Source organism: Micromys minutus, assembly GCF_963924665.1.
Source record: "Micromys minutus genome assembly, chromosome: 3".
Lineage (NCBI taxonomy): Eukaryota > Metazoa > Chordata > Mammalia > Rodentia > Muridae > Micromys > Micromys minutus.
This window is the reverse complement of record NC_137972.1, coordinates 80,549,286-80,573,399: the sequence shown is the minus strand read 5'-3', so window position 1 is coordinate 80,573,399 and position 24,114 is coordinate 80,549,286. Positions and strand designations below refer to the sequence as shown.

The 24,114-nt window shown below is 47.6% G+C and overlaps 1 protein-coding gene across 2 annotated transcripts in view; it reads right to left on the bottom strand.

The window, feature by feature from the left end:
• Positions 1-1,606: 1,606 nt before the first annotated feature.
• The window catches only part of WDR93 (WD repeat domain 93), a gene marked incomplete at its 5' end in the record, with an annotated part of 37,222 nt that continues 14,714 nt past the window's right edge, over positions 1,607-24,114 (bottom strand). The window contains 11 exons of one of the 2 annotated variants that reach the window (XM_080914505.1): positions 1,607-1,835; positions 11,104-11,296; positions 11,621-11,777; positions 12,858-12,921; positions 14,296-14,509; positions 15,331-15,450; positions 16,331-16,417; positions 16,896-16,966; positions 18,458-18,629; positions 19,434-19,518; positions 21,451-21,492. In XM_080914505.1, coding sequence (XP_080770631.1) covers positions 1,736-1,835; positions 11,104-11,296; positions 11,621-11,777; positions 12,858-12,921; positions 14,296-14,509; positions 15,331-15,450; positions 16,331-16,417; positions 16,896-16,966; positions 18,458-18,629; positions 19,434-19,518; positions 21,451-21,492 — 1,305 coding nt within the window. In that variant the 3' untranslated portion in view covers positions 1,607-1,735. The remainder of the gene's footprint in view (positions 1,836-11,103; positions 11,297-11,620; positions 11,778-12,857; positions 12,922-14,295; positions 14,510-15,330; positions 15,451-16,330; positions 16,418-16,895; positions 16,967-18,457; positions 18,630-19,433; positions 19,519-21,450; positions 21,493-24,114) is intronic. The other variant, XM_080914506.1, reaches the window with a different exon arrangement.

The window sequence follows — 24,114 nt, the reverse complement described above, 5'->3', positions numbered from 1 at the left end:
ACAAGCCTGTGCAGCTGACATTGCCATATGACCACAGTCAGGCCAGGGAAAGGCAGGCTTGGGACTCTGCTAGAGCCACAGGAAAGTGACATGAGCTGTGTGAGTCCTTCCCAGGTCATTTCTGAATCCTGGGTCAAAAATAAATCCCGTGTCGTGGCTGTCATGGGTGCTGTTTGTGTCTGAGTACTGTGTGTGTCATGGATGCTCACTGCGGTGAGAGCCTAGCTGAAAGGGAGTAGGGCTGAGGGAGGCATGGGAAACTCACATGCTACCTGTACACTACTCCTGGTGCACCACAGTGTTATTCTTGGCTGGCAGCTAATCCAGCCAGCTAAGTCCCTTCAGTTTTTGGCTTGTAGGAAAGTTTGAGGTTGTTCCAAGCTGTATAACGTGGGTCTGCACTTTCCTCTGTGAGTCAAAGATAGCCATAGGGCTGAAGTGTGGAGCACACATGCCCCACATGAGGCCTGTCGCTGAGCATTTGGGCTCTGTATTAAGTCAAAGCTGAAGTCCCAAGGCTTCCAGCTCATCCCAAGGAAGCACTGTCAAGGAGAGGGAGAGGAAGAGGGGAGGGAGGGAGAGAGGGAGGGAGAGAGGAAGAGGGGAGGGAGGGAGAGAGGGAAGGAGAGAGGAAGAGGGGAGGGAGGGAGAGAGGAAGGGATAGAGGAAGAGGGGAGGGAGGGAGAGAGGAAGGGATAGAGGAAGAGGGGAGGGAGGGAGAGAGGAAGGGGGGAGGGAGGGAGAGAGGAAGGGGGAGGGAGGAGAGAGGGAGGGAGAGAGGAAGAGGAGAGGGAGGAGAGAGGAAGAGGAGAGGGGCTCTGTGCTGAGTTCTTATTCCCATTGAAGGAAAGGACAGAGCATAGTGTTATACGGGGTGCTTGGCTGGTCAGTGTCAGTGCCAGGCAGGGCAAGGCATGTGGCCCAGAAGAAGAGTTGGATGGGGCACGCGGCTGGCAGAAGTGAACCCCTGAGCCGCCTAGGGCCAGGTTGGGAGGTAGCTTCTTGCAGTTCTCAACAAGGCCACATGGTGTCCTCAGAGAAACAGGCATTTCCCTGAGCATCTAGGAGTGTGGCAAGTTTTTCTGGGAGGACCAGATTCTGGAAGACAGCCAAGTGACTCTCTACTCTTCTCTCAGTTCCCCAGGATACCAAGCCTCTTCTAGAGACCCATCTCTCACCAGGCCTTGACTCTTTGACCCATCTCAAAACTGTGTGGTCTAAGGCTCTCTGTCACCTCCACTCTACGGCCCTGCTTCCTTTTCTTTCTTCTGGGGCCCCTAACCCAAGACCTTGGCCATGCTAAATACATACTTTCCCACCACACTACTCTCCAGCCCTTCGGAAAGATTCTGTGAGGAACTTCTTAGAGCCAGAGAAGTGTGTGGAAAGGAAAGGGGGCCACACAGTAGGTGGCAGGCAGCCACTGTCTTCAGAAAAGTAGCCCCCCCTGGGCCTATGTAGCTCATGGTCCTCACTAGACCTGGGAGATCCAAGAGCTGGGTCCTGCTCCAGTCAGGGCTGGGAGGCAACGATGCCGAGCCGCATGCACTGCGGCTGCCAGTCTGTTTATTTAAATGCCACATCTAAACTCCATGAGACACTCAGGATTCGAAGGTCCTCTAAGTACCTTGGCCCTGCTGGCTCCATGGAGGTCCTAGGCTTTGCGCTGTGGCTCTCCGTCGCAGTCTGTTTCCCTCTGGGTGTCCTGGGCAGGGCGTGTGGAGTCCTGGGGTGCTCACTTCTTTAGGATTTCCTTCTGGAGTAGGATGGAGTACCTCCGAAGCCTGGACCACTGCTCGTGCCCTTTCCTCTGGCTCTTCGCCAGCTTCTGAAAGCTGAGAAGCCACACAACCAGACATGAGAGCTGTTGCCACAGCCACCCGACCCAGTGGTCCCCTGGCTGTCCCCTGACCTCAGCCTGACATGTGACAGGCATCTGGAAGGCCTAAGTAAGAGTGTCAAGCCTGATGTTCTATGGCACGGGCACTGTGAAGATGGGGTGGGAACTGAGGACCTAAAAGCCCACATACACACAAAATGCCCAAAGGAAGGCCATCATCATACATGCTACAGCAGGGGCAAACACTGGAGACCCTCATCGGAGTGACAGGAGCCCGTAGAGATCAGAGGTCAGCCTTTTAAAAGTGAGAGTTCAGGGACTGGAGTGACGGCTCAGAGGCTATGAGTTCTTATTGCTCTTACAGAGGACCCAATGAGGCAGCTCCCAATAACTTGCAATGCCAGCCCCAGCTCCCCATGCCCTCTTCTGGCCCCACAGACACTTGTATGCATGTGCTACACATACAGACAAGAAGATACACACATGAACATAATTTTTTAAAGCTTATTTTTAAAGAGGGCTGTGAGGAAATGTCAAGGACTGGAAATCCAGCTCAGCAGCAGAGCCCCTGCCCAGCCCAAGGGCTCTTGGCTCCACACCAATCAAAACAAACAAGCAGAGTTTAAAAACCAAATATATACATTTGGCTGACCTGGAACTCAGTATACAGACCAGGCTGACTCTGAACTCATGGACATCCACCTGTCTCTGCCTTCATCTGGGATTAAAGGCTTATGCCACCAAGCCTGGCTCTAAAATGCTTTGGGAAAGATTTATGAAATTGATGTGTCTCCGCATTCTTCACTGGCATGAAGAAGTGACAAGTTCAGCATTGCCCTTCCCTCTGGATCTGGTAACAAATAAAGACTATTCTTCCTTTTGTTCTCTTTTGTTTGGTTTTCAAGACAGAAAACCTGTGCAGCCCTGGCTGTCCTGGAACTCACTCCTTAAACCAGGCTGGCCTCACACTCAGATCTGCCTGCCTCTGCCTCCGAAGTGCTGGGATCAAAGGCCTGTGCCACCAATGGTTTCTGTATGGAGCTCAGTCACAGTTCCTAAGGTCTCCGAGGTTCCCCATAGTCACCACTAGTGGGCACCAGACTCCCACACTGTACTTCTTGGCTTGCAGGCCCACAGCCATATTTCAGAATGAGCCCTGATGCAGAAACTGAGTCCTCAAATTTTCAAGGGTTTGCCTCACCCGAGGAAGTAGTACCCTCAGTCCCACCCCTTGAAATAATGCTTCTTTCATATGAGGGTAATTAATTCTTCATTGTTTGATAAACCAGCAGTGACTTTCTCTGAAGAAAATACCAATGCAAAACAATACATCTTCCTTAAGGGCCACCAATAGTTTCTTCTAGACCTATAATAAGACTCAAGGCAAGGCCGGCTCCTAGAGGGAGGTAGGAGGTGTAGTCCACCAGGAAATGTATTCCACTACTAAGGAGCTTAATGAGTTTGCTAATTGAATCAAGCAGAAGTCTGGGGAATATGTGTGGGATAATGGTGAAGGAACATAAAACTAGACCAGGCTGAGTTTACTGACATGGGCTTTGAGTGGAGATTCTAGGTTTAATATGGAAGATCATTCAGCTAAAGAAGGGTGTTAGAAATTTGTTAGAATGTTGGCTGTAGTGTTTACCAAAAGGAGCTGGAGATGCCTGATATTCCTTGGCTTGATGTTGACGAAGAGATTTTAAGGCTCAGGGAAACTGCAATGCTAGAGTAGATATGCTGTGTAAACCTAATCCTCCACAGTGGGAAGGCCCAGAAGACATGCCCTTCATGACTCCTATAAGACACAAACTGGAGAGAGGGGCACCAGCACATTTGAAGTTTTGTCCTTCCCTTTTTCTTGTGCCAGACCTTAGGGTTGGAGATGCTGCTACTCAATTGGACGAATTAAATGCAATGGGTTTGATTGAGCCCCGAGGTAACAAGGCCAGGTGGCAGCATTGAATCACCAGAGACAAGGTGATCGTAGTTATCATAATGGGCAGCATAGACTAAACAGCATTCATAATGACCTAGAGGTCATGGTCAGCTCAGGAGAGGTGAATTTTATAATGTCATGTTTTATGTGAACCTTTGGTACTAGTCATGGTGCTTCTAGGCATGAAATAGACAAGAAACCTACTGCATTTCCATCTGATCTGTATAAGCCCTTTCTTCCTACTATTTTTGCCTGAAACATCTGTCACACGGTGTAGTCTTATCCTGTCCCATGCTCTTCACTGTAATGTCCAATGGCCATGAATTAAAATTTACAAAGCTATAAGCCAAATAAACCTTTTCAACGCACAAGTTAATTATCTCAGGTGTTTTGTCACAGTGCCAGGAAGTTGACCAACACAATAAAGGTATCTCTCAAAACTAGAAGCCAGGAGCTAGGGGGACAGCACCCTCTGTAAAGGGATGGGGAAAGCATGGATCAGTGCTGGGATGTTTGGGACAAAGGACCCCTGGGGCTCAGAGGACAGCAAGCCTGGCTAACCACAAGCCCCAGGCCAGCAAAAGACTCTGTCTCAAAACCAAACGAATGTGGTTAAAGACAGGTCAGTGGTTCAGAGCAAGCGCTGCTCTTGGCAGAGGACCCGAATTTCACTTCCAGCACCCAAATCGGGGACCTAAGAACTTCAAGTAACTTCAATGCCAAGGGATCAACACCTCTGGTTCCCCAGGTCACCTGAACTCACTTGTATATGCACCCACACTCACCAGTACAACAAAAACAAACCAACAAATCTGAAAATCAAAGTAACTGAACAGAAGTTTCCAGAAATGTAGGAAGGAATAGCACTGGAGGTGCTGGTTTCTACAGACGCCGCACACACGTGCCCTCATATGACCATGCACATGTTTGCACACATTTACAGAAAGTCACAGTCGGAAGCAATATAAGGTCAGATAAAAGCATGTACATGAAGCATGATCGTAACTTCGTGAAATGCCAAGCCGAATGGCCAGGAAGGAAATGCTAATGGCGGTGCTGATGATTTGGGGTGGTGGGATTATGGTTATTTAAATTTACTTATTTGCATATTCATGTTTTCCAAATTTTTATAAATATGTACGCACACACTAAAAATACTGTTTTTCCCCCTTTGGAACGACGTTTTGTTGTATAGCTCAGGTTGGTCTCAAATTCCCATCTTTCTGCCTCAGCACCCCAAGTGCTAAGGTTATAGTCCTGTGGCACCATGCCTGGCTTCTAAGTACCTCTTTTTTTGTAGTTTTAAAATAGCAGTAGGAATTTACGCTATTAAGTTCATCAGGTATCTGTGACAAGGTCACTCGGTTAAGGGTGGAGGAATGTCAGTGGCCCAAGGGAAGTGAGTTACTCAGACTGCTGCGGTGACCCTGGGTCTATTCCCACAGGTGGGTGTCCTGTTACTGACCTTTGGGTAAAGAGGGAAGCAAGCTCATTAAGCTGGAGGTCACAGAGGCTCCACCCACCCCAGGAACATAAGGAAGCTCCTGGCACGGCCCTCGGGAAGCACTCCCCTACTGTCTCAGTGTCTCGTTGTCTGAGAGAGCTACAAACAGGGAGAACACAAAGAAAACCACGCATGTTCCTACAAAAGCACATTTCCCATCTTCTTCCTGACTCAAAACCAGGATGGGACGGTCACCATGGCTTATCATTTCTCCCTGTCCTTTCCTTTTGAAAGTGTGCAGGCCTGTTAAAGGGGTGCAGAGAGTATTTGGCCCTTCACCCACACTCACCGTCCTCAGCTTTATTTCCCTTGGGCTCTATAAACATTTCCCTAGATTTCACCATCTCCTACCATTTTTACTTTCTGTCTCTATAAATACTTTCCTGAGTCATTTGGAAGTACAGTGTAGAAATCATCATACTTTCCCCTACATGAATCTGAAGAGCAGGTCCCCAGGGTCCAGAATGCTCCTGAGCATTGCTGCCAAACCTCTGACCCCATGTCAGACGAACAGCCCCTCCTTCACGGTCCCATTCCTCTCCCAAGATCCATGAGACCCTGTTCCTTTCTTGATCAAGCGCACACTTCCCTGCAAGAGGCACTGAGAGCCACTTAAGCCGTTCAGTATAATGTAGGAAGGGAGAAGCCGGTAGGAGGCTGGGGTGCAGGCAAAGAACCTTTTCCTTTCTAGAAAAGTTGAAGTATAGGCTGGCCCTAAAAGATAGAAAGCAGAGGGGAGCTGTGCTGCCACCTAGTGGTCATATTTAGGATTTCCCCCTAAATCTATCTCTTGATTTTAACTTTATATGTATGAGGGTTTTGCCTGCATATATGTGTGTTCACTGCATTTATGCAGTGCCCTCTGTAACTGGGTTACAGGCAGTTGTAAGACACTGTGAATGCTGAGAATCAACCCTGTCTTTTGCAAGAGCAGCAGGTGCCCTTAACCTATGACGCGTCTCTCCAGCCCAAAGGCATTCTGATTTTAACAGAGGGGACAGCATACTTGCTATTTATGGAGTAAACACTCTGTGGTTGTTTGAATAAGGATGACCCCTACAGACTCATAGATTTAAATTTAGTCACCACAGGGAGTGACACGATTTGAAAAAGAAAAATTAGGAGGCGTGGTCTTGTTGGAGCCAATGTGTCACTATGAGTGGCTCTGGGGTTTCAAAAGGCCCACACCAGATCTTCCCCCCCCCGCCCCGTGTGTGTGTGTGTGTGTGTGTGTGTGTGTGTGTGTGTGCATGCATCTGTCTGTCTGTCTGCCTCTTTCTCCCCTTGGGGATCAAGATGTAGCTCTCAGCTATTTCCCCAACTATACCTGCCTATTACCACGTTCTCTGCCATGATGATAATGGACTGAAACTCAGCCAACCCTCAGTTAAATGCTTCCCTTTGTAAGAGTTGCCTTAGTCATGGTCTCTTACAGCAACAGAACACTGACTAAGACACAATCTACGTCTGGCACTTTGTATGTATTATCTTACCTAAATCCTACAAGCCCTAGAAGTTAGGCCTACTCAAGAGATCCAGAACATGGCTTGGCAGGCAGTAGATGCTTTGTACCTGTGAGCTTGGAGACAGGTTCTGAAAGGGTACCCAGCCTAGGTCTCATAGCTAGTAAATGGGAGAGTCAAAACTCAAACCCAGGCCTGTCTGGTCTTAAACCTTTATATCTTGCCCATTGTACTTCCAGAGGGAGAGATCCAAATGAAGAAAGGGGAAAGACTCCGATGGACCTTAATGTGTTTATAAAAAGATAAAGAAAAGATATATCCCAGGTTTCTGTACCAATGTTAGGAAAAAGATAAAGAGAGCAAGGGCACGTTCAGTGGAGGTGTGGTGAGGTGTGGGGACAAAGGGGGTGCCTCTGGGGGACCCATGCTGGGCATCCCTTCCCCCTAAACCACACGATGATATAGTATGGAATAGAATTTATTCAGGGCATAGGGAGGGGAGTTAAAAGGGTAATAGGGGCAGAGAGAGGGAGAGAGAGAGAGAGAGAGAGAGAGAGAGAGAGAGAAGAGGAAAAAAAGAGTAGAGACATAGAGGCCAGCCATGAGCACGTGGGGGGGGGGAATGGGGAGAGGAGGGACAAAGGAGTAAGAGGACAAGAAAGCAAGAGAAGAGAGCAAGAGAGTAAGAAGGAGACAAGCAGTCCCTTTTATAGTGCCAGGTAACTATGGGGAGGAGCATACCTGGCTGTTGCCAGGTAACTGTGGGGTGTAGTTTACAGAATCCTAACCTGATGGGAGTTACCCTGACTGAAGAGACCACTGAAGCTCAGAGGCCACTTTTTTTGAGATAGAGAAGTCTTGGAAGGGAATGAACCTAGCAGCCCTGAAGCTCTGAAAAGTCAGGCCAGGGCTGAGACTACAACCACCCACAGATGACCTCATCCATACAAAATAAGTGGCCACCGTAGGACCCGCCAAGGATTTATAGCATCCTGAGATGTCCTGTGAAGTGGGTTAGAAGAGCCTCCTGTTCCTTCAGGAGCCTGAGTGCTGTTCATTGGGCTTTTTGAGCGGAAAGGAAAGCAAGAAAAGGTTGGGGAGAGGTGAAGAAATTCACCATAATAACCATCTGAGACTGAGAAAAGAAAGTCAGAGATCAGTGGTAGAGGGGCATTTCCTATAAATGGCCAGAGAGTAAACAATTCATACCTGAGGTCATGTGCTTTCCATTACAACTACTTCTGCCACAGAAGCACACAGCAGCTGCCGACTATCTGTGAAGTTGTGTTCCAGTAAAGCTTAATTTAAAATGAGTGGGTCCTATACAGATGGACAGTGCTCCTGTCAGGAGCCCAGTGGTAGATGTGAGATACCTCCTTTTGAAATGTTCGTCAAGGAGTACCAGACACTCCTCCCGGCCCTTGCTCCCCAACAACACTCCAGGATGCTGCCCCTGCTCCTTGCTGCTCACTAGAACTTGATGGTAAGCCACTATTGCTGAAGACACCACACACTTTGGTCATGAGATATAGAGAAATCAAATTGGTTCTGAACTGGAAGCTTCCTCCCTGCTGGCCAGTATTTATAGTAGCAGAAAGTGTTCTGCAGGCTGAAAGGTCAGTAACAGTCTTACCCAGATGTGAACTTTGAGAGCTACAGTAACAGCCAGATTGCTGAGACAGGGCCACTGGTGCAATCAATAGTGGCCTGAATGGTATGGGGGTAACCAACCACGGCTCCAAGTTGGATTTAAGATCTGCTCCACAGAAAGCAAGTCACACCTGGCACTGTAAACCTGGCCTGTGTTGGAGATTGATTCTGATGCTTTGATTCAATCAGGAATCTGCATGTCCAAATGCTGAAGGTCGGGGCAGGACCCTTAGAGTTGTGTTCAGCCAAGGATGCAGGGAGCAAGAGAAAAGATAACCATTGAGGAACCCTAAGGTCTTTTACAGTTCCACTGAGGGTCTTACAGATTCCCTCTCCCACTGAGGACTTTTGCAGTCGTGCACCCTCCAGAAAGGAGTGCTTCAACCTTATCTGGGCAGCCCCTGGAATGTAGAGCAAAAGGACCTTAATATATGACCCAGGTACCAAGCAGCATCTTCCCAGGGAGGAGTGTCTTATCTGGGCGGCCCCTGGAAAGTAGGGCATAGGTCCTGAGATGCAACCCACATTGGTAGCAGCCAATTGACTTAAAAGTCAACTAAACCCACCGGTGCTTGCATGCCTAATCACCATTGCTGTAGCCTACCCGTTACTAACCGTATAAAAACTATACTGATGGAGAGCTCAGGGTTGCCTCTCCTCTGAATGTAAGCCACCCCAGTGCAGAGGACTAATAAACCTTTTGCTTTTGCATCGATCTCTGATCTCTCATCGCATTCATGGGAGTCTCCAAAAAGATAAGACTCAATTTGGGTATTACACCATGACTAGGAGGTGGGGGAGAGATGGATGGGTGGACCACCCAGCCAAGTGATTTCAGGTAACAACTTCCCCAGTGGGTAGCAGGTGGAGGGTTGCAAATGCCCAGTCATTGAGTTAGCAAAGGCTCTTAAAAATGACAGAGAGAGAGAGAGAGAGAGAGAGAGAGAGAGAGAGAGAGAGAGAGGGAGGGAGGGAGAGAGAGAGAGAGAGAGAGAGAGAGAGAGAGAGAGAGAGAGAGAGAGACAGAGTTTCATTCTCAGATCCAAAGATAGCTCCTGGGCAGGCACGAGCTGGGAGGACAAAGCAATGTAAGTGATGTAGCCAAAACTCACTGCAACCGACCAGAGAGACCCGTCACTGGGGAGGCCATGAGCCCGAAAGCAGAACATATTACTATAATATTATGCTAAATGGACATAGAATTAAACTGACTTCTAAATTCGTGAATACGGAGTGTTCAGCCGCAAATCCACATGTCTATCACTCACTTCCTACCAAGGCATAGGAAACATCAAGGCAGAAATATGCAAAGTTCACAAGAGCCAGAGACCAGTGTAGAGCAATGTTTTCTGGACATGACAGGGCCATTGCCATCACCCAGCTGTGGTTCCATACACAAGAACAGCACAGAGCAAGCTAATCAGCTCTACAGTGTGGGTGAACAAGGGTCCAGAAGCTATTCCCACCTGAGAAGATACTGGTGGTTGGTGGGCACCATGGAAGGACAAGTCCCTTTTCTTCAGTGACATAGCCCATGCTCTAAAAATGGCTCCACAGTCATGTGCACACGAGCAGCACTAACTGGACCCAGTGGGTTGAAAAAGACCAACAACAAAGGACACACAGTTGGATGGGGATGAGTGTGGGGCGTCTGAGAGGATGAGTGCGAGGCAGTGGAAGATGGACATGGCTAAAGTATACTTCATATATCCATGAAATCCTCAAAGAATAAAAAAGTCCAATTATTATAATACAAAAGGAGGTACCAGAGCACATCCCTAGACCCAACAAAACACTTTAATTTTCGAAGTGTGAAACTGTGTGGGTGTGGCCCAGGAGCCATAGTTGGCTGAGCCTGTTATGATGGTTTTAATAATCCACAGGAAGAAGAGAAGGTCGTGGCAGGGAACTGAGCAAAGCACTCCCTCCTCTCCATCTCCCCTATCTTTTCTTCCTCTTCTTTCTGTATGTGGTGTATACGTATGGGTCTGAATGCATGCTCTTCAACTCTTCAAGAGCCATCTGCCTTGTTTATCTAATTATCTTTATTAAATATTTCTGTCTTGTCTCAGTAGGAGCCATCATTAGTTTAACCTGAAACACCACCCTTTCTGCTCCCTTCCTGAGAAAAGCCCCATGGCAAAGTACCCAATCTGGTTTCAGAAACTTGGGGTTGATATGCCCCAGCTAACTGCATGTTTTGGCTTCTGTTAAACTGCTTGCTTGCTTGCTTTACGTGCCTCTACAAAAGCTCCCTGTAAAAATGTGTTCGAGGCTGATTTGTGAAAAGTGTTTTTCTCTAGGCTTAATATAGACTCTCAATTTGGACTTTGGTCCTGCTGATTTGTCTGGGTCTGTACCCACAAGGTATAAGGTTTTACCTGTTTGTATGTCCTGTGTACTGTGTGCATGTCTGGGTCCAGGAGAGACCAGAGGAAGGTGTCAAACCTCCTGAAACTCCAGTTCAGGCTGTCTGTGAGCTACCATGTAAGTGGTGGGTCCTCTGGAAGAGCAGACACTTCTCTTACCTGCTGAACCACCTTTCCAGCCTCCACATTGGTTTTTGAGGACCTCTCTTTGGCCTGGAGCTCACAGAGTAGGATAAGTTGGCTCACATGGTAAAATCCGTCAGTTAGCAGCAAGGCTCTCGCAGAAACCACACTCTGTGATGGCTCACCCAAACACATCCATATGATGGGAGTGCTCTTACCTATTCTGGAGGATTTGCTCACATCTTTTCTCCACTGGCAACATCTGGTTGTATTTCAAGTTCTTTTGAGAAATGGCGCACTTTTTGGAGTTATCTTTCAGGAGTGGGTAGTCCTCAAAATTAAAATAGAAAATGGAATCTGTGGTATTCTTGGGATCGTCGGTAGACGTGGTATTATCATGTGGATAGGCTCCTGTGAGGAAAGGAGACCACCGTGCTCAGTGTAGCTGCTTCCTCCATGGGGTTAGGGTCCTCAGGGTGTGGAACTGCTCTCTGTGTATGGAGGCCAGCTTATCTGGCTTGAGCTGGGAGGGAATTACTTAATTATGAAGAACAAAGACCTTGCCAGCACTTTATCAAGCACTGGGAACTAGGCTGCAGCCTCCTCTGGCCTGGGACAGAGAGGACTGAGAAAGCAACCGAGGAGTGTCACCATACTTTTGTGAGATGTCAGGAAAGCCAGGGAAGTGTAGTGGACCCTAGCACTGGGTGGATGCCCTCATATTCCCTTCCATACCATGAAGCAGAAAACATGGAAGGTGTGGAGACACAACAAACAGTGGCTTCCAGAGGACCGCTTGTTGGCAGTACGTAGGGGCTGAAAAGGCACAGATGATCTCAGCCTTGGTCACGTCCATGAGGCTTACAGAATGGTTCCTGGAAAAGATTAGCACCTGGGAAGGAAAACCATCTTCTCTCAGACTTGACTCTCACAAAAAGGCAGAAGGTAGAGGCCACCTTGGGACCCTGCTCCAGGACCTCTTTTCACCTCCTGGCACCTGTCCCTCTTCAGACACTTGTTGCCACAAGGGAAAGTCTTATCACTCCAATCATCCCCTCACTATTGCCCTGAGATTGCAGGGTCCCTCCTGCCTGCCTCCAGGGTCCCTCTGTCACTTTATGAGCTCATTCTCCTGGTGTTGTCTCTCGGGGTCTACTCATCTCCTGAAGACTCTAGGGATCCAACAGTACATTAGCTTTGGCCATCGCTCACTGACCGCTGGTGGACGCAGAATGGACATATACAGACACATGCATTCTAAAGGCCTCCTGGGCCCTAAAGGGCCTCTTCCTCTGCCAAGTCCTATCAGGAATCACAGACTTTCTCCATCATAGGCCCTGAAAGGATTAGGAAGTTAGCAGGATGTGGCAGGATCAGCTGCATCCGGAGGCAGCACAGCATGTGGGACCTAGCTCTGCTCTGAAGACAATGTTCCCTGTCTAAGCTGTAGGTCTAATCAATGGGAGGCATGCCCACATCCTTCTGCTGGCATACAAAGGCTGGTCCTCTGCCCTGTGCCTACCTCTGTCCCTCATACCTAAAGACCTGAACTTGGGGCAGTTTCCATTCTTTCGATTCTACTGTCTCCTCCCGTGACACCCCCTCCCTTCTGCAACTTCTGCATTGGTGGCCTCTACTCTGTTCTGTGCGTCCGTTACAAATTACGTCACAGCTTTCCTTGTGTTCGGAGGCAGCTGTTTGGTGATTTGTCTCTTGATGAAATGTGAGCACCTTAAGGATAAGAACTTTCTCTTTGATGTGTGGTTATTTATTTGATGTTTGGGATTGAATCCAGGGCCCGCTAACATTCGGTCTACTGCTGAGTGCTACCCACAGCCTTGGGAGTCTCTCTCCCATAACCATATACCCCAAAGCAAATCTAATGCCTAGCACACAGTAGGCTGTCAACAAATATGTCTGAAAGGGATGATGAAGACAGTCACAGAAGAGGAACAAGGCCCTGGGAACCTACCATGCCAGGCAAGGCTGGGACTGGGGCCACGGCATAGATGGCTTCTTCCATGTGCATCACAGGACTGTGGGGCACAAAAGGGGCTCTGGTGAAGGTTTCACACTTTACCATCGCCCCTGGTATTTATCCTAGAGAAACACTTGATATGTATCCATAGATATGTGAAGAGATCATTCATAGTGAATAAATAAAATCAAAATTTAAGCAGTGGGGTACTCACCAGCAGGAGGCTGGTAAAGCCGCAAAATATAACGCACAACGCAAACTGAACTGGAGGTACATGCAGCAACATGAATAGCTCTCATGGTCAATGTTACAAAGCAAGTTAGTACCAGATAAGTAGAAAACAATTTAGAGATTCATCGAATATGGTTCCAGTCATAAGTTTCCTAAATATATACAATTTAATAAATGCATTGTTTAGAGGCAAAATCAGACATAGGTGGTTAATTTTGTTTTCTTCTTTTGTTTTTCGAGACAGGATTCCTCTGTGTAGCCCTGGCTGTCTTAGAACTCACTCTGTAGACTAGGCTCGCCTTGAACTTAGAGATCTGCCAGACTCTGCCTCCTGAGCACTAAGATTTAAAGGCTTGTGCCACCACCACCTGGTTCCAGGTAGTTAATTCTTAAATCAAAGGAATGATAATAATGAAAATAATGTGAAACTGTGGCAGAGAAGCTACCCTAGGCCTAGCCCCTGGCTGAGCCACAGTGGCCTGCAATCCCTTGTACAAGCTAGGTCAGGCCAGCTGAGACCCAATGCGGCTATCTACAGGCATGGGGGCGATGTTACAGAACCGCCTTCTGCAGCCAGTAATATTGGGAAGGGTTTCATATGTGGCAGTTGATAGTTAACAGCCTTCGGGAGGAAGGGAAAGGATACATACACACACATGCATACGCGCACAAGCACACAGACTGTATAGATTCATTTGCATGCATATAATACTTAAAAAGTGTTTTTGAGACAAAGTCTCACTATGCCACCCTGGCTGGCCTGGAACTGACTATGCAGCCCAAGCTTCTTTGTGTTTTGGGTGCTAAGATTAAAGGTATACACCACCAGGTGCTGGTGCATGCCTTCAATCCCAGCACTGGAGAGGCAGAAGCAGGCAGATCTCTGTGAGTTTGAGGCCAGCCTGGTCTTCAGAGCAAGTTCCAGGACAGCCAGGGCTACACAGAGAAACCCTGTCTCAAAAAGTGAAACAAACAAACAAACAAACAACCACTTATCTGGGGAAACTGGTGAGAGTTATTTTGGGAGAACTGAGCCTCTGTGGTATAGTGACAGAACACAGAGCTGTGCCCTGCCCACATGCCACTGTGCCTGGCAGAGGCTATGGCAGCAGACTCTAGTCAGAGGCTGTCGGCCTGACCTGTGGAACAGAGCCATCTGTCTGGCAGATTATCACCTTTGTCCTGTCTCTAAGCCACTGACCTGTCAACAAGCACCTTGCTGGTGGGTCCTTTGGTCCCGCTGGCTGTCACCAGGTGGAGGGAAGCGTTAGTGCACAGCACCACACACATCACTTCAAACTTCACCGGGTAGTCAGGGTACACGTTCTGTCCCTCATGCACCAGAAAGAAGCGTAGGAAGTGAATGCTTTGGCAGAAGCATCCTTCAGGCAGAGCAATGACTCCAAAGAGAAATCCTGGGGAGAGGACGACTCTAGCTGATTAGAAAAGATGAGGCAGCAGCCATGGTTCTAGCTCTGTGCCCAGGCAGCATATGAGGGGCATGTGCAGGGCAAGGACCAAGTCAAGCAATGAGCAGCCTCAGCCAAGGGAAAGCTCGTGGCCACCAAGGGCCTTGGGCCTAGAGAGGAGTTGTGGAATGGGGGACTGAGGAAAGAGACAGCAATGGCTAGCTGACCTGTGGCTGCCCATGAGAGACATGGTATACAGACATGACCTTAGAAAAGTGTGTGCTGTCAAACAAGAATCTGCTAATGTCCTCTGCTGAGATGAAAATGAGCTTCTGGCCAAGGGGCTGAGAGCCACTGTTGATTCATGCATCCATATTGAAGTTTGGATACTAGATGCTCTCAGATGTCTGCTTCTCCAAAGCTGGACCAGGACCCTCGGCCCCACTCACAGGACAGCTGCCCACCCAAAAGAGCTGCTGGTCTGGTTTTAGACACTTTCTAGATAGGTCTCTCAGTTCTAAAACTAGCAGAGTTCCTGCTGACTGGTGTGGGGCAGAAAGGCACTGGAAGATGGCCCGCTTCCTTTGAGAGCAGGGGCAGAGGTTGCAGGATAGCTCCAGCTGTGCTGAGATGTAACAAGGTGACCTGGTGCGCTGCTGGGCACAGAGCACACTCCCAGAGAGTACACGAGCAATAGGAGCTCAGTAGAAGTGTCCCAGGAACAAAGGAGGGGAAAGTGAAGCAACTGAAGGAATCTCCAGGCTCCTGGAAGTCTCCCTGAGGAGACACATCAGGTACTCAGTTGAGGGCTGTGATGAAGAACTCACCTTGAGCCAGGTCCCACAGAATGAGCACACCATCCTCACAGACAAGGGCCAGGTGGGAGGAGAAGCTGCTGGTCTGAGACATTACAATGGGTGCAGCACAGGGCCACACGTTCTCATAGTCTAGAAGGAGGAGATCATTTGCCAGGCTCCCCACAGACCCTGCCCTACCCAGTGCCCACCCCCCGAAATCTGATGCCCAGAATGGTCTGCTTAGCCCAGGGCCTGGGCACTGGGATCCCCTTGTCTAGACTCTTCTCCTCTTTCTTTAGTGCTGAGCTCCTCTCCTAGAGCAAAGTAAGTCACAGCTAACGTTTGGCTACTGGCACTCACAGGACATTGTCAGACTTGTTATAGGTAGCATTGCATTTAATTCTCAGAAGAGTTAAAGCAGCAGGTCCTGTTAGAACCCCCACCTTACAGATCAGACTGAGGTACATAAGCGAGTGGCTTGACCAAGGCCACAGCCAATCAGTAGGCCCATGGGGATTCTTCATGCATACCCAACCTGAATCCTAAAGCACAGCATGAAAGTAAAACTCGGGTGCCACACAAGGTCTCATCCTGAGTGGACCACACATGGGGCTGCATCCATGGTTGTGTCTGATAACCATCACCCCCTGCGTTTCAACCTCAAAGGGTTTCCCTGGATTTTGTTATTTATAATCAATACTCTCAGCAGACAGTGATGTATAATGACTTAGTTGTGTTTCAAAGGGGGGGGGGGATGAAGCAACTGGCTTATACACTGGGTGGGGCTAGCACTGGCCTTCAGAAGCCAAGTCCATTCTCCTTTCGCAATATATTCTGTGGGGCCCTGTGCACTTCTGGACACTTGAGAAACATCACGACTCAGGGACAGACCTTGAACACCCACTGAGCACCCTATGTCTGGATTACGGCTCTGGCTCTCTCATACCACACCCAAACAGCTCAGCCGGAGAAGTGCATGTTCTCAGAGCCCTGAGCTTAGGCATGGTCTCAGTCTTGGCAGTTCAAGTACCAGCTTTATCCTTCGGAGTTTTGCTCAGTGAATAGAGGAAGAAATTGTGACTTCCAGTCCAGTGTATTCCAAGGACACATGCTGCTCCTGGACCAGGAGAGAAGAAAGGACGTGATTAGGTATCAGGAAGCCTTTGGTTTGTGCGGCAAGCGAGCTGCTTATGGGGTCTGGAGCGCCTTGTGCTAGCAGGTGCCACTCAGCAGGAGGGCAGATTTCTGGGGAAGAACGGGGTGGTACCTCATGGAGGATGTCCCTCGGATGCAGCTGCCCTTGAGCCGTTTTTTACATCTTGTAGAAAAGCCAGCATCCACTTGGATGTTAGGGTTTGGTCTGATTGCTACTCTAAGGTGAGTTCATAGCCAGAAGCAGCATGCCAGGCGTAAGCTCACATGCCCCTAGAGGGTAGCCCCTCCCTGAAATCATGTGGCTTCCATTTTAGGGAAACTGGGATCCGGGATGCAGACCAAACAGACACTGCCAAGCTACAGCTGGCAGCCTTGTTCTACCTTCACTCGTCCCACCATGCAAGAGCTGCCCAAAGGACCACTCCCCCACCCCCATTTACCGGAAGAGCTCTTGACATCCATTGGCGTGGTTGTTAAGGAGTTAGTATAGAAGAAATGGAAGTTGGCCATACTGGAAAAGACAGACAGGAGTCAGAGGCATGCAAACCCCTTGGTAAGATGAGATCTGGCACAATATGGAGTTAAGACCAGAAATGGCTAGTGGGCCTCCCTCCCAGGGCCCATGACAGTCACATTCTAGATACTGGGTCTGGGGGCCAAACAGATCTTGGACATAGAGGAAGACAGTGCTAGTGAAGGTGGGGGTCAGTGGGGTACAGGATGGGGCCCTAGCCAAAGGAGGTCACACTTATCTTTAGGAGGTCACACTTATCCTCAGAGGAGATCCCCTGAAGGTCAGACATGGGTGAAGTTCCATAAATGCTTCCTCACCAGGGGGTTCACAAAACTCAAAGTGTACTGATGAACTGGGGTGTTTGCAGATTCTCATGGTATTCCCATAGTGGATAATTAATATGGTCCCTAAATATCTTGCTGAGCAGTAGGAACGTCTTGGGGACTACCAAGCAGGAAAGGGTTTTGGTTCACAATAAAGAATGGAGCCTTCAGACTCCATGTCCTGTTATGAGGACATTTAAGGTCCACTTGACACCAAGATGGAAGGTCTTACTTCACATGTGAAAACAAGAATGTTCCAGAGCTGGGAGGCAAGCCGGTTCATTAAAACCATGGCTACTTCAGACACTGGGTTCAGTTCTTATTATCAGAATGTGGGCTAAAGGGAACCTACCTTCAGACCAAGGTGTAAGCACACGTTACCTCTAACACTGCAATAAATATAGACCTATATGACATCACATGTAGAAAGACAAGGGGAGTGGAGGGGCGCTCAGCAGCAGAGATCCTGTCTGACATGTACAGACCCTGGGTTAGACCCCAGTTCTGCAAAACAGCAAGAAGGAAATGGAGGAACATGTCCTAACAGTAGTAGCTTACTTCCTGTTTTGCTCTCTTTTAGTTAGCGATGGCACCCATTCATGTAAAGTGAACTCTACTGCTCCTGCTTCCCCTCCTTGACTGCAGTGCTGGATTCGAACCCAGGGCTTTGGACATACTAGACAGTGTTCAGCTGAGCTGTGAGGCACTACTCCTGTAAAACTGGAGCTGCCAGCCTTCATTCTAGCTCTATTTAAACACTCGCCACAGAGCGTTTTACAGGGATCTGCTGGGGCTGGAGAGGTTACTCTGTGCTTAAGAACACGGGCTGCTCTTTGAGAGCAGTTCAGTTCCCAGCACCCACAAGATGGCCTACAACTGTCTAAAATTCAGTTCCAAGGGATCCAAGGGCCCCCTCTGACCTCTGTGGGTGCTGCAAGCACACGTTGCACAGACAGCTGTAGGTAAAACACCCATATACATAAAATAAAAAAAATAATTGAGTAAAATTAAAAACAATTGTTTTTAAAGTGTTGAAATTCTCCCAAGTCAGAAAGTTTTTAGAGGCAACTAATCTAAGGAAGGCCTAGTGGCTCCTCCCTCAGGCTCACCTGAGTGGGCCTCCTCCCTCAGGCTCACCTGAGTGGGCCTCCTCCCTCAGGCTCACCTGAGTGGCTCCTCTTCCCACTCCCCTTCCAGGTGCTTCTTGTAGGAGGCATAGAAGATCTCCATGTGTTGCTCCCACTGCACATCCTTGATAAAGTGATTTTGCCCAGAGCCTAGCCCGAAGTAGTCCTCTACCTTTGCAAAGACTTCCAAGGGGTTTTTAAATGTGGTGCCTGGATTGAAAAGACCCCAGAATTCAATGAAACATTGTTTCCCTTGTCGGTTCCCCTGCCTCCATCAGAAATCTTATCTTAGAAACACATACTTGGTCTACAGCAGGTCTGTGAGCCTCGGGTCCAGTCCTGTCTATGCTCTCCCTCCCTGCAGTTTCAGCACAGGTAGAGGGCATCTACCTCCCTACCCTGTAACCTACACCTCCAACCCAGTGCCCCACATTTTCCGTAAAGAGCCAAGGAAATGCCCATGGTGTGCTAAGACCTCACAATAACATTATAGCTCCAACAAAGTAAGGCCCTACCTGACAATGGCCATCACCTTCCCCTCACTCCCCTTACAGGACTCCTGCTCTGTCAGCCACCTTCCCTCTCATTGTTCTTCCCAGTAATCTTGCATTCCCCAAATCCACAGCCCCACCTCGGCTTTCAAGAGCCAAGTGTAAAACTCAGGATCTCACACACAGTAGGCAATCACTCTAGCATTCAATGACATCCCCAGTGCACGACTGCCATTCTGTGAGCAAGTGTGCACTTGTTACTACTACAGGTGTGTGTGAGGCCAGAGGTGGATGTCAGGTGTCTTGCCTTAATCACTCTCTACCTTTAGTTTGGAGACAAAGACTGTCACTGAGTCTGCAGTTCACTGATTGAGCTACAGAGATCCATTTGGGTCCCTTGATCCCTCTCAGGTCTGTGCCTAATGGTATAGGCACAAACCACCATACCACATTTTTTAATGTGAACTCTTGGGATCTGGATTCAGATCATCATGCTTATGCAGAAGGTGTTTTACCTACTTACCTGCTATGGGCTTAGGTGGCTTAATCTTCATTACAAAAACTGGAAGACTCAACTTAAGGTCACTTCTAAAAGAAATGTTTAGGTCCTAAAATAATGGAAAGACACAGCCAATAAGGTAACAAAAGAGATCGTATGAAATCATTAAAAATAACCATTCTTAAGGATGACAAGGAAGAAAAATCAATGAGACAAGTAAAAATAGAGTAGAAAGACGGCAGACTTAAATTCAAACTTGCCAATAGCAACATTAAATGTAAATGGCCTAAATACTATCCTTAAAGGGCAGATACATCCGTTCTGATTGCTAAGTGGAATTTATTTGTTCCTATATCCCTGCATCATCACCAATACTTACTGAGTATGCATAATGCAACAAGCACAAAAATAGGAAAGACACATCTACTAAAAAGACAAAATTCAACTATATGCTGTCAAAAAGAAACTCTATTTAAGTCAGCACTTGGAAGACTGAGGCAGCAGGATTTTAAGTTTGAGACCATGCTGGCTATAGGGCAAATCTAAAACAGTTTTCTACAGAAGGACACTGTATTAAATGCACATGCGCGCGCACACACACACACACACACACACACACACACACACACACACAGAGAGAGAGAGAGAGAGAGAGAGAGAGAGAGACTATTTCAATTCTCAGTTTAAATATAAATAAACACAGTAAGAATAAAAGTATTAAAACTGGTTTATGTCAACTCAAAATAACCAGAAGAAAGCTGGGAAGGCTAATAGGAATGTTTGCCTTACATTCCAATCAGAACAAAGACCACTACCAGGGACCAAAGAGTATATGACTAATGTTAAAAAGTCAGTTTATCAGAAAACATAGCTTCTCAAACTGTATGCATCCACGAATAGTGTTACAAAACACACAGACAAGAACAGTCTTGGAACTCCTCTTCCAAAGGATGATAGGATCGAGTGTTAACGTCTGGGAATCACCACACAAACCATTCAGACACCATTCTCAGACAAGTAGAGACAGTTTATTGAATGCCACACCCCAAGACTGATTGATCAGGGCCACAAATCCAGACTTAGGAGCTGGTTGTGGCACCAAGATCTCACAGGGATTTTAAGCATAAAAATCACAAACATTCGTGCCAAGTTATCCCACCAATCAGGATTTAGAGACAGGGGATTTCCTTAGAAACATGTCTTTGTTGTACATTTATCCTGTTGTCATCGGTGACAGAAGACTTGCCTTGTCTAATAGTCATGTTTTGTCTATCAGGAGGGGACTTGCCTAACATTCAGGTTTTAATTCACCATCCAGGACGTCAGTTACCCACATACATGTTTCTTTCTGCCAAGTAGGATGTCAGTTCCCAGGGAGGTCTTAGGAACTTAAAATTTACTGGACCACTACTCAAAATGAAAGTCCAAACATTTTCTTCCAAACAGTTTTTTTATATCAGTACCGTGTCCCTCTTAGGTTAGAGTCCATCCCTGGGCAGCTTATAAAACTAAACACCATAAAAGCTTATACACAGGTGCAGGAAGTGCTGCTTGGTGGTTAGTTCATATCCAAGCTTATTGTGGGAAACTATACAAAGCGGTTCTAGTCATTTCTTTCACGATTGGTTTCCAAGGTCACAGAACATAACAGGATACGTCATCAACTTGGGCATGAGGAAGATTCCGAGCAATGGCAGGAACAACATATGAGAAAGTTTCCTCATGGTATTAGAAATAGACAAAGTGGCAGGTGAGCCAGGTAACAGTCATCTAAGTGAGTAAACACAGTGTAGATATAGGAAGAAAAGTGATGAAGACCCAGAACACTTGAATAATTTGGCCAAAACAAGCAGAACCTACCATCTTTTCAAACACATTCAGCAATATAAATCATATTTTGGGCATAAAACAAGGCTCAACAGTCTTGGAAGGTGTTACACTGCAAATAATTAAATAAACCACTAGAAACTGTAACCAGCAGGCTAGATCCCTGAAGACCAATTTTAAAAACAGAGTGGCAAAGGGGCTGGGGAATCATTACCTGGGTCGAGTAAGGGTTGACACTTGGTCCCAAGTTCTGAAACTAAATAAATAAATGTTATGATTAAGAAAGAGAAATAGACAAAACACACACACACAAAGGAAATATTCACACCCATATCTTTTTTAAAGACTTATTTTATGTATGAGTCTCTATCTGCATGTACGAGTACCTACCAGCAGAGGGCATCAGATCCCATTACAGATGGTTGTGAGCCACCATATGGCTGCTGAGAATTGAACTCAGGACCTTTGAAGAAGAGGCAGTATTCTTAACCACAAGCCATCTCTCTAGCCCTCACTCCCATATTTAAATAAAATAGAATGTCTAAATAAAATGAACTATCATCAAAATAGGCTCAAAACATTAAAAATGATGGCTTGAACAGTGTAAAAGTTAAAAATATAAAATTTTTTGCTGGTGAGACGGGAAGACTTACATTTAAGAGGGAGAAATGTATATGACTTACAAGAAAGATTAGCATATTCTGACACCAGAGTGACCAGAAAACCATCTAGACAAATACACACAAAAACAATAAACCAGACTAATAGCTCATATTTAAATTTGAAAATATTTGTGAACCTAGTATTAGTGTGTGTGTGTGTGTGTGTATGTGTGTACATGTGTGTGTCTGCACATATCTATGTTTGTCTGTGTAGGCTATCACTCAAACAGAACATTACCAAACAGCATGACACTGACTATGTGACAGACCTATGCTGGTTAGCTGTTTTGGGTTTTGCTTTGTCAATTTGACACAAGCTAGAAGTCAGCTGGGAAGAGAGACCCTCAGTTGAGAAAATGCCTCCATCGGATGGGTCTAGATACAAGTGTGTGGAGCATCTTCTTCATTAATGATTGATGTGAGAGGGCCCATCCCACTTCGGGCAGGTGGTCCAGGGTTGCATAAAAAAAGCAGTTTAGCCAGCCTGTGGGGAGTAAGCTGCTTTCCAGCACACTCTCTGCTTCCAGGTCCCTGACCTGAGCTTCTGCCCTGGCTTCCCCTGGTTGAGGCCTGTGACGTGGAATCACCCTTTCCTCTCCAAGTTGCTTTTGGCACTTATCACAGCAGTAAAGAACAAACTAATACAAGCAGTTATCTCTCGGCTGTGTCACCTCCCAGTATGCATAGCAATGACAGGAGCATGTGCAGACACAGGCCAAGTACTGTCCTACATGAGAGAGAAAAGGAAGAGCGGGGCCTCTCCCTCTTATGAGGACTCAGAGATAGAACACAAGAATGAGCACCAGGCACCGACCTGTCTAAAAGTTTCACAGTACTTCCCAATACTACCACCCCAGAGGCCAAGCCTCTAGTTATGGTAGACTTCTGGGAGAGAAACTGCAATCTCACTTCATGAAGAACCTCAACAAAATATCAACTATACAGAGCTAGAAAACCAAACAGTGGCTGCCATGGCTCCGGGACGGAGAGGAAGGGAAAGTGGGACTAGAGGACATGATGCTGCAGGTGAGCAGGATGAGCAATCTGAAGATGGATGGAGAGGAAGGGAAAGTGGGACTAGAGGACATGATGCTGCAGGTGAGCAGGATGAGCAATCTGAAGACGGATACACTCGAGGCAGCCATCACAAAAGTGTTGTGAATGGGACTGTGCTGGTGGGTTTGCATGCTTTTGTCACAGAGCAGCAGAAAACAGACGAGTGTGCAGAGGGCATGCTGTTTGATTCACTGTGGAAACCTCTCTTAAAGATCTATATGTATCCCACAGCATCATGTATGTGCCTTAAATATACAGAGTTCATTTTTAATGAGAAAGTGTAGAAAAGTAATTCTTGGTCACTTTTTAAATAGTTATTCATTTATTTGAGGCATATGAGTGCTATCTGTATGCATGGCTTGCTGAGCCATCTTACCAGCCCCATTCGTGATTTAAGTAAAACAGACCCCTTAGCAAGCAGAGGCTGGAGAGGCTTGTGCTCAGTTTGATAAAGGCTTACTGCTGCTCTTTGGCATTTTTATAAGAGACCCTGGAAAATGTAGCAGGCCAAGAAAATAAAAAGAAAAGGTTGTGAGGATTTAGAGCTATGGCTATCTGTTTAGAAGATACAAGGTTATTAAACAGCATACCATGAAAACAGGCAGTATCTTCAGTAAAGAGAACAGTGCCGGGATGGGAGGGGAGGGAAGAGGGGGCTCAGAGGATGGGAGGGGAGGGAAGAGGGGGCTCAGAGGATGGGAGGGAGGGAAGAGGGGGCTCACAGGATAGGAGGGAGGGAAGAGAGGGCTCATAGGATGGGAGGGAGGGAAGAGGGGGCTCACAGGATGGGAGGGAGGGAAGAGGGGGCTCAGAGGATGGAAGGGGAGAGAAGAGGGGGCTCACAGGATGGGAGGGAGGGAAGAGGGGGCTCATAGGATGGGAGGGGAGAGAAGAGGGGGCTCACAGGATGGGAGGGGAGGGAAGAGGGGGCTCAGAGGATGGGAGGGGAGGGAAGAGGGGGCTCAGAGGATGGGAGGGAGGGAAGAGGGGGCTCACAGGATGGGAGGGAGGGAAGAGGGGGCTCATAGGATGGGAGGGGAGGGAAGAGGGGGCTCATAGGATGGGAGGGAGGGAAGAGGGGGCTCATAGGATAGGAGGGGAGAGAAGAGGGGGCTCACAGGCAGCAGGACAGAGAAGAGGAACTCAGGTTCTCATTGGGA